Source organism: Condylura cristata, unplaced genomic scaffold (genome assembly GCF_000260355.1).
Source record: "Condylura cristata isolate star-nosed mole 26May11 unplaced genomic scaffold, ConCri1.0 scaffold00027, whole genome shotgun sequence".
Taxonomy (NCBI): Eukaryota; Metazoa; Chordata; class Mammalia; order Eulipotyphla; family Talpidae; genus Condylura; species Condylura cristata.
This window is the reverse complement of record NW_004567128.1, coordinates 16,690,609-16,705,491: the sequence shown is the minus strand read 5'-3', so window position 1 is coordinate 16,705,491 and position 14,883 is coordinate 16,690,609. Positions and strand designations below refer to the sequence as shown.

At 37.9% G+C, this 14,883-nt stretch overlaps 1 protein-coding gene across 1 annotated transcript in view; it reads left to right on the top strand.

Moving 5' to 3' along the window:
* The window catches only part of DMD (dystrophin), a 1,782,468-nt gene that overhangs the window by 668,131 nt on the left and 1,099,454 nt on the right, over positions 1-14,883 (top strand). Inside the window, exon 34 of the mRNA XM_012730297.1 lies at positions 4,118-4,288. Coding sequence (XP_012585751.1) covers positions 4,118-4,288 — 171 coding nt within the window. The remainder of the gene's footprint in view (positions 1-4,117; positions 4,289-14,883) is intronic.

Genomic DNA, 14,883 nt, shown 5'->3' with positions numbered 1-14,883 from the left:
CCGCTGCACCACCAGGGAGGGCCCAGGACTACAATATTATGAGTAAGCTCCCAGTCTTAGGTCGTCTTTAAACTTAATTATTTCCTAATGACTAACCCTATATCCAGGTACAGTCTCATTGTTCATTTGGATCTAAGAGTCTTAATTTGAGGAGCCATAATTCAATTCATAGCATTGACTTTAGAGAGCTTATTTGGGGAAAAAAAAATACTGACTTATTGATGCATACAAGAACTGCAGTGCAGGCCAGAGGTGCAGGGGATGAGAAGGTTCACCAGAGACAGAGTGGGGAGCAGAACAGGCAGATGTACTGAAATGCACTGCTGAGGGGAACAGAGGACAGGGCAGGAGAAGTCTTCTGTATCATGTGGGTCACCGTCATGGCTGGGGTTCAAACTCATGCTGAAGTGGGCTGTGGATAGCTTCATAGTGCCGTGCTTTACCCTCTTGTGCCACCAGGGAAGGTCCAGAGCACAGCTAGATCGATTTGTTTAATATTACCAACTTAGCCACATTAGTCAGTAAGTAAAAATTAACGTACTTCTTGTATCTATAGTAATTTAATTTTATTGATAGATAATATATCCCACATCCTAGAGGTAATAATATCCGTGTTTCCTTGTGTGACTTCACTTTGCTTTGATTTCTCTGAAAATATACATAACAAAACATATCATATCAGCCTCCATTTACACTTCTGAGTGCCCACAGACAATGACTGCTGGAACACTCTGCTGCAGGTGGCACTCTTTTAAATGTATCCCTTCGCACACACACGATATATAATTCAATTTTCCTAAAGATGGCAGTGTCTCCTCTTTTATTAAAACCTGTTTAGCTACATACAAACAAAACAGAATGAATGAAAGTCAATAGTGCATTAGCTCTGAGAAGATAGAATTTATTTGAAATATTCAGTCTAGTATTTTTTCTTGTAATGACTATGTAGGAAAAAATAACTATAAATAGAAACACAGCAGAAGGTATATATTTTTTCTCTTACACACAAATAAAATCCTTGCAGTCGAAAGGACAGATGCTTTTGCTTCCCTGAAGGGAAAATCTATTTAAAAAACTACAAAAATGGAATCTGCAGGCTCAGCATATACTCATTTTTCTAAGTTTATACACACCTTTGGTAAGGGACCTAATTTATAGTTTTGCTGAAATCTGTTTGGTATGCAAATCAAAGTTTCAGTGTTTATTTTGAATATAGCTTGTTTAGTTCTTCAAGTATACCTTCACCTCTGGCATTTTTCCATGCTTCTGGCTGGACGTGGAGTGTTGTTTATATGTATTTATATATTTGCACTACATATAGATGTATATATGTAGAATAGGCTATTTGAAACTGAAAAGATCTGCTGTGCTATGTGGGTCTCCCCCTTGGGCGGGGGTCAAGCTTGTTCTGCAGTTTTTTTTTTTAAGATTTATTTATTTATTCATACAGAACTGGGGTACAGGCAGAGACGCGGAGGGTGAGAGGATTCACCAGAGACAGAGCAGGGAGCAGAACAGGCGGATCGACGAAGTACACTGCTGAGGGGAGCAGCGGGCGGGTCAGGAGAGGTCTGCCACGCCATATGGACTCCTCTGGGGCAGGTGGGAATCGAACTCATGTGGAAGTGGCTTTAGCTTCTCAGTGCAGTGCTTTAACCCGCTGCGCCACCAGGGAGGGCCTGCAGTTATTTTTATAATTCTTTTTATTTAAAACTTTGACCTTAAATTATTTTATTTATATTATGAAATATGTCCATAATTCATGTATAGGTTTACTACTCTTTTCTGTTTGCCCAAAGCATGCTTCACAGTCATGCACTGTAGCTGTGTCTTTGTAGTTTTCCATTTTAACCTATTCTCTTGTAGTTGGGACTAATCTGGATTCTGTTTTTCAGTTCACAACAGAAACCACATCATTTTGAGGTATTCTCCACTTGTGAGTGAATGAAATAAATATAAATAAATACAGCTTTTGTTTGAGGATTCATTTTTAAATTCTGTTCATTTTATGTTGAGGTAACATTGGTTTTAACACCGTATGTGATTTAGAGGTACGGAAACACACATCCTCACACGCACGCCGCCGCACCACAGCCACCACCAAGGCTCCCGTCGGCGTCTTCCTCGCTCCACTTGGCCCTCTGCGCACTGTGACCCCCCCCCCGTGCCCTACCCCTCTGGTGGCCTCACTTCTACAGTCAGCTCTCCAGGGTTTGTTACTGACCCTTTGTTTTGCTGCTCTGTATTTACCACATAAGTGCCTTCACATGTTGTCTTTCCACTTGTGACTGAATTCACCTGGCATAATCCCTTTCAGTTGTATCCGGGTTGTCACAAATGGCAGGAGTTTATCATTTTATTGTTTATCCCAAGTAGTATTCCGTGATGGATGGGCACACACACACCTCTTCCTAATCCAGTCCTTTGCCTGCTCTTTACATTCAGTGTACCTTGAAGTGGCGTAATAGAAACTGAGGACGGCCGGGCCATGTGTGATGCTTTACCCTCAGAGCAGCTTCCTTTGGTGGGCAGCAGAGTCCCATTCGATAGATGCTGAAACAGAAGAAAAGAAAGTGTCCTCCCTGAGATCAGTTAGGTTGGGAAACTACTGGTGTCAAGATCCTGTCAAGTTTGCATGCCATTTTGCTGCATATTCAGGTCAAGGGGGCTTTGCTACATCTTTGGCTTTGAGTCCCAGCCTTCATGACAGAAGGGTAGTTAAAGTCACATAATATACGTTCTAAGAACAAAGTTGTAAGGTTCAAATTCTTTATGTAATCTCTGTCACTTACATTTATGTGTGTTATAATTAATGGTTTGCACTTTCTCATTCGGCACGCAGAACCTTTTTTTTTTTTTCCCAAGGAACTGTGATGAGTAAAGTAGAGTATACAGGCAAGCATGAAGCTTGCCTTTGAGGACCTGAAGGTTATCTGACTTTTGTTAACGATTTGAGTAACGTTTAGGAACATATCTGGGCTTTTTCTTAAACCAGTCAACCTATAAGCTTTCAAAATGTAGGTATAGGGCCCTCCCTGGTGGCACAACAGGTTAAAGCACAGCACTGTGAAGCTGCCACAGCCACTGTAGCACAAGTTTGATCGCAGGCCAGGACGCCGACCCACACGGTGCAGCTGATGTTTGCTGACGTGCCTGCTGCTTCCCTCCGCGCTGTATTTCAGTCAGTCCGCTTGTTCTGTTCTCTGCCTGTTCTGTTCATTCTCTGCCTCTGGTGAATCCACTCACACTCCACCTTCCGGCCTGTAGACCAGTTCTGTATACATAAAAATTAAATAAATAAATAAACTGGGTAGGAACAAATCAAAATATAGGTACATCTGGAAACGTGAGAGAAAAATACAAATCTGCTCATTTTCTGTATGAGAACAAAGAAGATTGTGTTTTTTGAGGATCTTGACTTTAAACTTGTTTTAAGTTGAGAACTGGAACACTTGCTCAAGTCATTTTTTCTTTCAGTGATAGTGGGCATTTTGTTTGGGCATGAATTTTGTGGCTCCCTGTGATTGCAAATGTATGTTCAGGAGAAAATGACCTTTTCTTTGTATTGTTTTCATGCAGAAGCTAGACACTCGCATGAAGCCCTGACAGTGAAGTTGATAATTCAGTGTAGTATGCAAATGCCTTTGCCTGTTGAGAGAAACATCATTTTTTGTCCATTTTGATTCCCTGCCAATATCAGCAAGCCTCATTTTGTATAGAGAGGATTATAAACCTTCTTGCCCATCTCTTTGACAAATGTCTGAAAGTTTTGACTTACAGATCTGAGAAATGTGTCATGATTTTAGAGGGACTTGCATCATCCTGTTTGTTAAAAAGTTGGCCATAAGTTGTTTGTATTTATATTTGAGAAAAACTAATGATTTCCTTTCTACAAGATACAGAACAGTATCTAGGAGAAAGGCTTTCATCTGCTCTTGACAGGGCTTACTGGCTATTAATATTCGGAATGTATTTTTTTTTCTAGAATATGTTTTTACAAAATAAGAAAAGGGTTATTTCAAAATGGCAAAAATCTGAAGGTTCCAATTAAGTGGTTAGGACTTTACTTGAATTGTAAAAAGTAAACCCAGTTACATTTTATTATCATTCTTTTCAGGTAACAGAAAGAAAGCAACAGTTGGAGAAATGCTTGAAATTGTCCCGAAAGATGCGGAAGGAAATGAATGCCTTGACAGAATGGCTGGCGGCAACAGATATGGAATTGACAAAGAGATCAGCAGTTGAAGGGATGCCTAGCAATTTGGATTCTGAAGTTGCCTGGGGAAAGGTAAAACTTACATCACTGAAGGTTATTTTTTAATATACACGGAAACACACAGGACTATGATTTTATAAGGCATGATTAATGGGCAGCAGTGATGGAATTATACATAGTATCTTGCTTCATTTTCCCTTTCCTCAAAAATTCATCGATTGTTTACCTGTATATTTCATAGCCACAATAAAACCAAAGGGAAGCTTTAGCAGGAGACTCCCCAGTGTTCATGTAAAATTAGATAGGCTATGAATAAGTCCTTAAAAATATAGATGACAGTGAGAAGGTTGGTTTAGAATTGAGATTCTGTGTCCTGAAGCTTATCGAAGACCAGACTGCCCATGTGGACCCCATAACCTCAAAGAGTGGTGACACAGAGACTGCAGAGAGTTATGTGGGATAGGCCTTGCACGATCAGCAGATTGCTACTGTGGCACAAACACAGAATCTGAAGAGAGCTGTGTGACCACTGTCATTTCTGTCACCAAAGCGTACAAGGTTTCCTTTCATCTTGTGCTGGTAAATTCTTGCCATTTGTCTGTCAGCCAGTCTGACACTTATTGCCAAGGTCAAGTCTATCATAATTTCATTTTGTTTTAAGTTAATTCAGTTCTAGATTACTTGAAAGGGCATTGATATAAAGAAAATAGTTGATGACAATAGCAATTTGTCATCACCTTTAACTTTGCCAAGTCATTGAGCCATTTAGAAAAAAATCAAAACACCTACTCCCCACTTTATTTTATTTTATTTGTTTAAACTAACAAACACTTTCTGTGTTAACTAGATGTTTAAGAGCTCTGTGCCTCATGTTTAACTCAACATGACTAGCTAACTTACCCAAAGTTGGCCAGTTTTTATCACATTATGTAAACTCTCATGGTCATACAATATGACCAAAACACCAACCTGATTGCTTCCTTCATGTAGATTCTGAGGACAACTGCTTAAAATTTTGTTTGAAAATTATTAAACAGTCCTGAGGGAGTTTCATTTCCTTGCCATTCAGATAGATATAGTCTTAGAGATATGACGCTGAATTGCACTTTTTTTCCTCAGTGATATTCGTTGAGATTTGTGTAGTGTCTAGTGTACAGCGGTGCAGGTGAAAATGACACTGGACTTATTTTCCTTATAACACCCCCCCCCAAAACTGTGTTTCTGTGCTGTTACTGTCAGTGAATAGCAGCCACATTGTCAGGTGCATGCCAGGCTGCTAGAAGAAAGACGTCCCGAGGCTCTGAAAAAGTGGTTTTGTATTCGTCTTTTCTAAAGTAGGTAGTTCTGGTAGAGGAACTAGATGTCCAGGTTGTACTGTCATTTCATGCCTTTGTTCTGCATTCCTATGGGTGCTTCTTAACCACTACCAGACTGCCCTTCCAGCCAGTGAAGATGGAGCAAAGGAATTGGAGAACTTGCTGGAACTTAGTCATGTGATTATATCTAACTTCTAGAGAGAGTGGCAAAATAGGATCCCTAACTGGGTGACTGATGTGTCCTACTAAAAACATGAGTAGATCTTGCACTAAGGTGAAGGGAGAGATTACATTCCAGGAGAGAGCCGTTTTGACTAAAGCTTCATCCACCCTGCCTTTTGTGTTGGTAGAGAGTTGGAGGAGAGGTCTGGTGACTGGGCTCTTGCCATGCAAGTATTCATGACTTAAGGTGGTGTTTCAGACCACACAGAAACAAGACATCCACGAAAATAAGTAGAATCTGTGAAAGGGAGATAGATATACAGTAAAGATGGAAGGGCCAAGTCATAGTTCATATTGAGGACTTATGAAAATGATCAAGGTTCCATCTACAGTCACCCTTCCTTTAACACCATGTGCAAAAGATTTCCCTCGCCATTTCCAATTTAATGTATGTATCAGTGTACGAGGTCGTCTATAACAAAATACTGCATACAGAGAGGTTTTAGCAGAGGAAGTACGCATTTTCACCGTCTGCAGGCTCAATGTCTTACAGCGTTCTGGCAGCATTGGTTTTTCCTGAGGCCTCTGCTTAGCCTGGATGTAGCTGGCTTTACTTTCATATAATCATCTACATGTCTGTATCCAATTTTTTTTTTCTCGACAAGGACACCAGTCATGCTGCAGTAGGACACCATTATAATGACCTAATTTTAACTTAATTACCTTTGCAAAGGTCCTAATTCCAAATATGGCCACATTTTGGGCTAATAGGCTTAGGGTTTCATCATATGAATCTTGAAGGAACACAATTCAGAGCTGATAGTGGGATCACTTTCTAGAAGGTGCACACAGGAATTGAGCTAGACATGAAGGGTATCTGAGAACTTCTGGTTATAATTTGCAAATGACTTTAGTGAAAATTTAAAAGTATTCCATGAGTCACCTAAAGAAATATATTTTATGTATACTATGTGTATTATACATATACAAACATGTATACATATATATATATATGTTAATTATCTTACAATAGTTTACTTTATATAATAGTATATTCATAATATACTTATATTACCCTCACCATATACGATGATTATATATTAATAATTTGCTTTATATTAGCCTCACCATGAAATTATTAAAACATCATAAGATAATGAAGGTGTCAAAGGTTTCTAGATTATCCTAGTCATATTAGAAGGCTTGAGTGGTCTGGAGACATGTTAGCTTGAGTCAGTCTAGAAAGTTTTTACCATTAAAACCTAGGAGCAGGCCCTCCCTGGTGGCGCAGCGGGTTAAAGCACAGCACTGAGAATCTAAGGCTGCTTCCGCATGAGTTCGATTCCCGCCTGCCCCGGAGGTGACCACATGGCGTGGCAGACCTCTCCTGACCCGCCCGCTGCTCCCCTCAGCAGTGTACTTCGTCGATCTGCCTGTTCTGCTTCCCACTCTGTCTCTGGTGAAGCCTCTCATCGCCCCTGAGCCTCTGGCCTGTACCCCAGTTCTGTATGTACAAATAAATAAATCTTTAAAAAAAAAAAAAAACTAGGAGCAACAATAATTTGAGATAAAACAGAAAAATATTTTTAGAAACTGATATTATTCTTATTTATATAATTATTACTCTTTCTGGATTTTTAAAAAATACTAAGCTGCTAATGGTACACTCAGAGGTAAAATATATAGTTGCATCTAAATTATATAATTTTAAAGTAAGCTCACTTGAAAGGAGCTGATACATTTTTAAAAAATCGTAATGCTATTCCAAACAAGTATGACCTACAGATCTGAAATGATCTAATAATGATTCTAATTTTCTAAAACTTAAAAAAAATCAAACTCATATAGGAAACCACATGATTCCTGAGTGCATTCTCATTTCACAAGCTTTTCTTGGTAATGAAGAACTTTCCTCAAATTGATAATCTCATCTGCTATTTCAAAGGATAAATGTCAGATATTTTTCAGCATAAATTGAGTATCCATTTATATGCAATACATTAATGTATTTGCCAGTCATTCCAAATATTTTTGACTTGGAGAAAATTTGAATATATAGAGTCAATTTATTTTTAAACTGTGTCATTTATTTCTATTGGATTTCTCTCAGTTTTGTTGACCTAAGAACATTATATTTATATATGAGAATATTTGAATGTCTAGGTAAAAATACTCTTTTTATCCATGTAATTCAGCTAGTAATGAAGTCTTTATTGGATATTTCATTAATCCAACATATTATACTTTCAAACATACTGTCTACTGTAAAATCCTTTGCCTTTTATTTTCATTAGATACTAATTATGCTTAGATTCCATATACCTCTAAATCCAGAACATAATGTATGTAGGGTAGCTTGAAGAGACATGCATGATTCAACGGGTGAAGCATAAATAAGTTAGAAAAAAAATAAGAAAATATACAATTATAGTAGAGAAATAATAGAAACTTTGCACGGAATGAGAGTCACAGTAGCCTGCCGATGGTGGAGTGGACAGGGAGGAATAAAGCCACAATCCTTAGCACCAAAGTTCCTGTCAGGCAAAATGAAGAAGTAAACATAATCTTCATTGTGGTAAGATATTTAACATGAGACACTTGACATATTTTAAGTGCACAATGAAGTATTGTTAACTCTAGGTATAACATTGTATAGCAGATCTCTAGAAGTTGTTCATTTTGCATAAATGAAACTGCAGTTCATGAATCTATTGAGATTTAAGATGTCCACATTGTCCAAATGATCATTAAATATTATTATTCTGTTGATTGTAAGAGAACCTTTTTTGAGAATTTAAGTACAGGAGGAACAGAGCAAAAGGTCATAAATTAGTCAGTACCCTTATTAATACCCTTAAAATAAACACAATAAAAAGTTCATGTTGCTATTTTCCTATCAGGCAGAAACAGTACCAAGATTTTGACTCCGAGTTTTTGCTGTCTTCTCAATGATGGGTTATCAGCGCTTGGGCACCATAGCGTCTTTTTTGATCCTGTGAAGTGTGTTATAGAAGTGGCCATTCCACACAAATCTCTCATCTACACTCCCCCCCAACTCAAAATTCTGTAATCACATGTTGATAATCATAGATAGCTCAGAACACGTAGCTTTTCTGAAGGTACCCAGGGGTACGTCACACACTTCCACATGCTTACACATAGCTTCTACTTGGAAAAGATGATAAGCTACTGAATCTCATAGGTACCCCAGCTCAGACTTTTAGTTACCCCAGACAAAGAATGGGAGAATTTTCAGGGGTAGCTAGAGCAGTGACAAGTTTGATTAGCAGGAGGGACAACCAGAAGCAAGAAAACTGCCCTGTCAGCTTCTTCCCTATGACCAAGCTTCCAGATTGCAGTTAAAGGAGAAAGCATGCATAAATTTAAAAAGTAACCACTAATTTTTAGAAAGTAAAATAATAAAATTTGAATACCAGGAAGCGGACATTTTAGATTAACAATAAGATAAATGTTTAATAGTGTTTATTGAAGATTGAAACCATTAAAGTTAATTTTAATTTCCTCTAGCTCAGTAACCCTTTCACCATACCTTTACTTCAGACAGACTCCATCCTAATAGTGATTATGAGGGCAAAGTTATTGTTCACGGTTTGAAAAGAGTGGTGCAGTCTTTCTCTCCTATCTGCGTGGACTGTACAAAAGAGTTGTCATCCGGGTACCATAAATTTGACAAATGTCATCACATACATGATCAGACCTTTCCCCCCTTCTTACCTGACAAATTTCTGTTAATGGATTTTCCCAAGGTTAGATCAGAAACACTGATGCCTATAGAGACAGGACATAGTGACATCAGGCGATGATAGTGTCAACTGAGGAATGTTACCAGCCCCTGCAGAGTTTGCCTTTCTTGCTGCACAAGACACCTGAGCTGCCGTAATAGCCCCTACTCTCAGACTACGTGTGGGCGGGCATTAACAACTGCACTTGCCATGCAAACAGGGAGAAAGTCTGTTTTTCTTTCCACTGGCATTTCCCATGCTTATAACATGGTAGCTGACACATGTTCAATAAACGTCTGTGCAATAAAATAAATTTCAGTTTAAGAGACAAAGGAAAACATGACGATACAAACATTTCTTGAGAGAAATGTATAATGTCAATATAGTTTTTAAATGATGTACATTTTAGAACAAATGGAGTCATAAACATTCATTTAGTTAAAACTCCCATTTTACAGATGGGAAATATAGATTGTATATAGCAACACTATAACTAGAATCCAGTGCTTTTGCTGATTGCAATAACTTTTTCCCCACTGTAACAATGTATTATTAGAAACTTAAATTTTCTAAATATTTTAAGGTAGTCTAACTCTGAAGTAAAAAAAAAAAAGTAGTCATTGTCCACAATGAGAATAAAATGCACATTGGCTAAATTTAAAGTGCAGAAAATTTCACTGCACATTGAACTGGTAAACTGAACACCCTTTGTGCCTTTATAACCTACTACAGCCTGTCTGTTGTTAATAGTGTGCTTTTAGGTTTTTAGTGTCATTTGTGAATGACTTAAAATCACTGATTAGTTGGATATAAATAAGAAAATTATGAGATTCTCATTACTGACCAAAATTGGTTGGTATATGAATTGAGCACAGAAATATAACTGTAGGACAGTAAATATTTAAGTTATTAAATAGAACTTTATCTCTCTGGTGATCATTATATTTTAAAAAGAATTGCGTCAGCAAAGTTTCGTCAATATGATTTTCTGATTTATCAACTGGCATATTTCACTTAACCCTTACTTAATTTCTGTAGTCCAAAATTCAAAGGCAGTTATATAATTCACTTCCACTAAAGCTTTTTAGTATACATCATGTTATGTAAAATTTAAATCGTCAAATATAGTTCCTTGAAAAAGTAATTGTTTGTCCTATAATACTTTACATTCGTCAGAATTCTGATAGATTTATATCTAATTGTTCGCTCCCATTTTCCATAAATTGATCATTAGGTGTTTCTACGCATAGTCTTGGGATACAAAGAGTTGGCTAATAGAATCACACACAATCAAATTTTGAATTTAGTTTGGGGTGTTCAGGAATGCCAACTTATTGATGTCTAAGTAGTCACTTATAAAAGAAGTCATTGTAACTTTCTCATTGGTTTCAGAGATACATTTTTGTAATATCTGACATTAGGGAAAAGAATGCTACCAATGCTAAGTTTTCTCAATTATCTTGCTGTCACTTCAGTCCTAAAATTTAATGACAGTCACCCGATAAAATCTCATGAAAGAATGTGTCATTTGGTTTGGCCAGTAGCTCATGACACTCACTGCACACTGAAATCACCTGGGAAACATCAAAAGCCTGGGTCTGCCCCCAGAGTTTCTGATTTAACTGTTCTGAGCATGACCAGTGTCTCGACTATTCAGCCAAGTTTGGGAATCACTGAATAATGCAATACAAGCGCTCTTTTTACATTCAGTTCAGTCTATCATGTCCTGTATTTTTTTTTTTTTAAACAATCACCTTTCACAATTTAAAAAGATCTGGCCTCTGGTCCTAGATTATCTGGATAATTGCCTCAACTCATCACTCCCTCTTAGCTATAAAAGCATGAGAACTATTACTTATTTCTAAAGTCTGTTACACTATCATTCCCATGAAAAATTACATATCTTTTTTTTTTTTTAAAGAGAGCATAGTAATTTATCTGTGAAGTGAAATAACACTAGCAGATCATTAACTTGGTACAATGAATGCATCAAGCAGCTGTTACTTAGAAAATAGAACATCTGTTAAATGCCATCGGAGTCACTTTTCACTGTCATTATAGTTATAACTATAATTTCTGTTCTGCACATTCTGCTTTCATGAAATTCTTCTTTAATAGACAGTGTATTAATAATAAAAAGTCAATACACATTGCCGTAAAATCCACTATTTAGTATTTTATGTTCCTTTTGAATTTATCATTCTATTATTCCATCACATTAGCCTAATAATAAAATATGTTCTAAACCCTTCGCCAAGACAGAGTAATGTAGAAACCTAAAAAAAAAAAATCATATTTTATCACATTTAAGATATGTGAGATTGTATGATGCACTATTGAATTAAAGCTGTTGTGGATCAAAATAAACACCATCAGCTTCAGTGTAAACACAATTTGTAAGTTTCATCTATATTTCAAACACCTTAAAATCATTACAGTTGCAGTAGTGCTATCATTTTATTCAGTTCCTTCCCATGAAGATCTTTTGTAAATAATGGTGAAAAGAACTTCCTCTCCCATTGCCAATGAGCAAAAATTATGTAATATGTGTGCAGACTGACTGAAAGCCGCACGGTGAAGCTATCCATAGCCACTGCAGCAAGGGTTTGATCCCCTGCCAGGGAGCTGACACACATGGTGCGGCAGACCTCTGCTGACCCATCTGCTGCTCCCCTCAGCAGTGTGTTACAGTCAGTCTACATACCCTGCTCCCCACTCTGTCTCTGTTGAATCCTTTCACTGCTCCCGCACCTCTGGCCAGTACCCAAGTTCTTGATTTTTTTAAAAATCATCAGCCATAATTAGAGGGAACTTATTCAAGAGAGCAAGAAAAAGCTAACAGTAAACAGCAATTCAGTAGCATTCTTGCCGAGGGAGGAGTCCTTGCAGAAATGGTGCCATTGTACAGATGTGGTAAAAGTTGGGGCTGAGATAAAAATCTATGGAGCAGGGGACACTTAAGAGATTATTAAAAAAAAAAATAGAGCGAGAGAAATAGAAGCCTAGGGATAGGGAATAGGAATAATAAGGAATCACATAGAGAAATTATCCTAGAAAGTAAGTGCTTGTGTAATTGCAGGAAAACTTTTGGAAGGAATTTGTCCTTAGAACACGAGAAAATGTGTAGAGAGACTGTTATGGCTACATGCCGTAGGTTCATTTGTCCTTGTGGGAAGATTCCTGGGAATGTTTTCCTGTGAGTCCAGATCATTACTTTCGGCTATTTTACCTTTACATAAAAGTAAAGAAATTATTTCCACTGCATCATAATATGAACAAACAGAGATCAACAGAATAGGTTTTCCCATCCTTTTCACTCCATCAGTGAAGCACATTGAATCCTGGAACTCTAGTGCCATTTGAAATTAGACTCAAGTATTTTAACTTACAGACTTGAGAAATGAATCAGTATATTTTCCATCTTTCATATGCACACCTGGGTATCTTCACTAGGAGAAGGAAACCACCCATTTTTTATTTGCTGATATTAACTTAAACTGGAGCAACTTTTTTTTTAAGTATTTATTTATTCATACAGAACTGGAGTACAGGTCAGAGGTGCAGGGGCGGTGAGAGGATTCACCAGAGACAGAGTGGGGAGCAGAACAGGCAGATCTTCTGAAGTACACTGCTGAGAAGAGCAGTAGGCGAGACAGGATAGATCTGCTGCACCATGTGGGTTAGCCCCAGGACCAGGGATTGAACTCGCACTGAAGGGGCTGTGTTTTAACCTATTGTTCCACCAGAGAGTGCCCTTCGGGCAATGTTTTAAATTATCATGGCTAAGAAAATGTAGACAGAAAATGTGTTTCTTTGAAATCACAGTAGTTAGTGTTTAATATTTTGACTATTCCAGTGCTATCAAATGTTACACATTACACATAGGGAAAATAAAACTACATATACTTAATTTTATGGAGGCTTATATTTAAATTGAGTTCTACTCTTACCTGACATTTTGCTATGCAATAAAACCCTGAGTGTCAAGATGATAGTTCACACAAATTTGCTGTTGAAATTCCTGAAATTGGGGTTAGTAAGATAAAACTGGGTGTACATAATGTTGCTTTGATTCAGGGTTAATTATAAATCCTAGAAGCTGTCACTTGCTGTGGGATTGAAGAAACTGAAAAAGCTGAGTTACAACTTAGTCTGCTTTGCCATTCACTTTCAACTTGCCTATTCAGTGAGGAAGACTTCCTGAACCCTCCCTACTCTTCACATGCCTAAAACACTGTCTACCTGGTATAGTTGGAAAGGTTATTAGTATACAATGAAGTGAAAGGGCTAAAATCTGCTTGTAAACACTCTCAAGTGAGTGCTTAACCTTGAGGAGGCATTTCACATCGTTTTCTAAAAGAGAGTTGCATGGAATCACCTCTGTCACTGCACCCAGAGCGACGTAGCTAGTAATCGCTCATATAACGTTCATGTTCATGACTGATAAATGAAGGAATTCCTTCTATGAATTGCTAAGTTCGCCTAGGTACAGTAGATGATGCCTGTGTTGCAGATAACTATCTGCAGTATAGCTGATGAGTTCATTTCAGATACTAATTTCATATATGGGTTTATTGAACAAGGAAAGCAGATGAGTATCTTTGATTTAAACATAATTGTGCTTATGTATAGAAATCATTTTATGCAGTCTTTTTACCTCATTTATTCTCTTGCCATATTTGATGTCAAATGCTAATTGCAAATGTGCATGTGTGTGTTTTTAGAATAGATCAGGACTTGGTAGTTTGTAGGATAAGCAGCCACAACTGCTTAGATAAATTATGAAGGTGGACAACACACCTTCAGTGCAAAGGCATAAGCATTAAGACCCAAGCTGGCCTCAGAGAGCATCAGTCCCTCCCTTCCTTGGACCACTGCTGTTACTCTCAGGGCTGTTGCTTCCTTTGCCCCTCTGCAGGAGGGCTCCCTCTACTTTCCTAATATTGCTGCTCCCAGTGATCTTAACTGATTACCTTGGCTTAGGCTTGCTGTTATGAAAATGTCAGTTTCGTTTCCAAATGTGTCGTCACAGCCTCCTGTGCCCTTCAGGTAAGCTGTATGAGACAGTATCTGTTGGCTCTGGTATATGTCCCAGTTGAGGGGCACCAGCTGTGCAGAGACAAGACTGATTGGGGGGAGAGTCAAGGAACTTCAAGGTGTCATGTGATGAGCCACAAGGCAGGGGCTGCAGGTAGAGCTGACAAAAAGCATTTGTGCTAGCATCAGTTTTCCCATCAGCTCTGCCATAATTTCTAATGTTGATTGCATGGTTTCAGGGTTTTTAAGTCACATCTTGGGTAGTGGTGGCAGTGTCTTTGTGGATTTCAAAAGTATTTCTTTACTTTTATTGGCCTCTAACTTAAAGTAACCTTTTTTTTTTTATTTTGAATATGAGCAACATACAAACCCAATTGTGCCAGAAGTTCCTATTACTTTTCCACCAGCG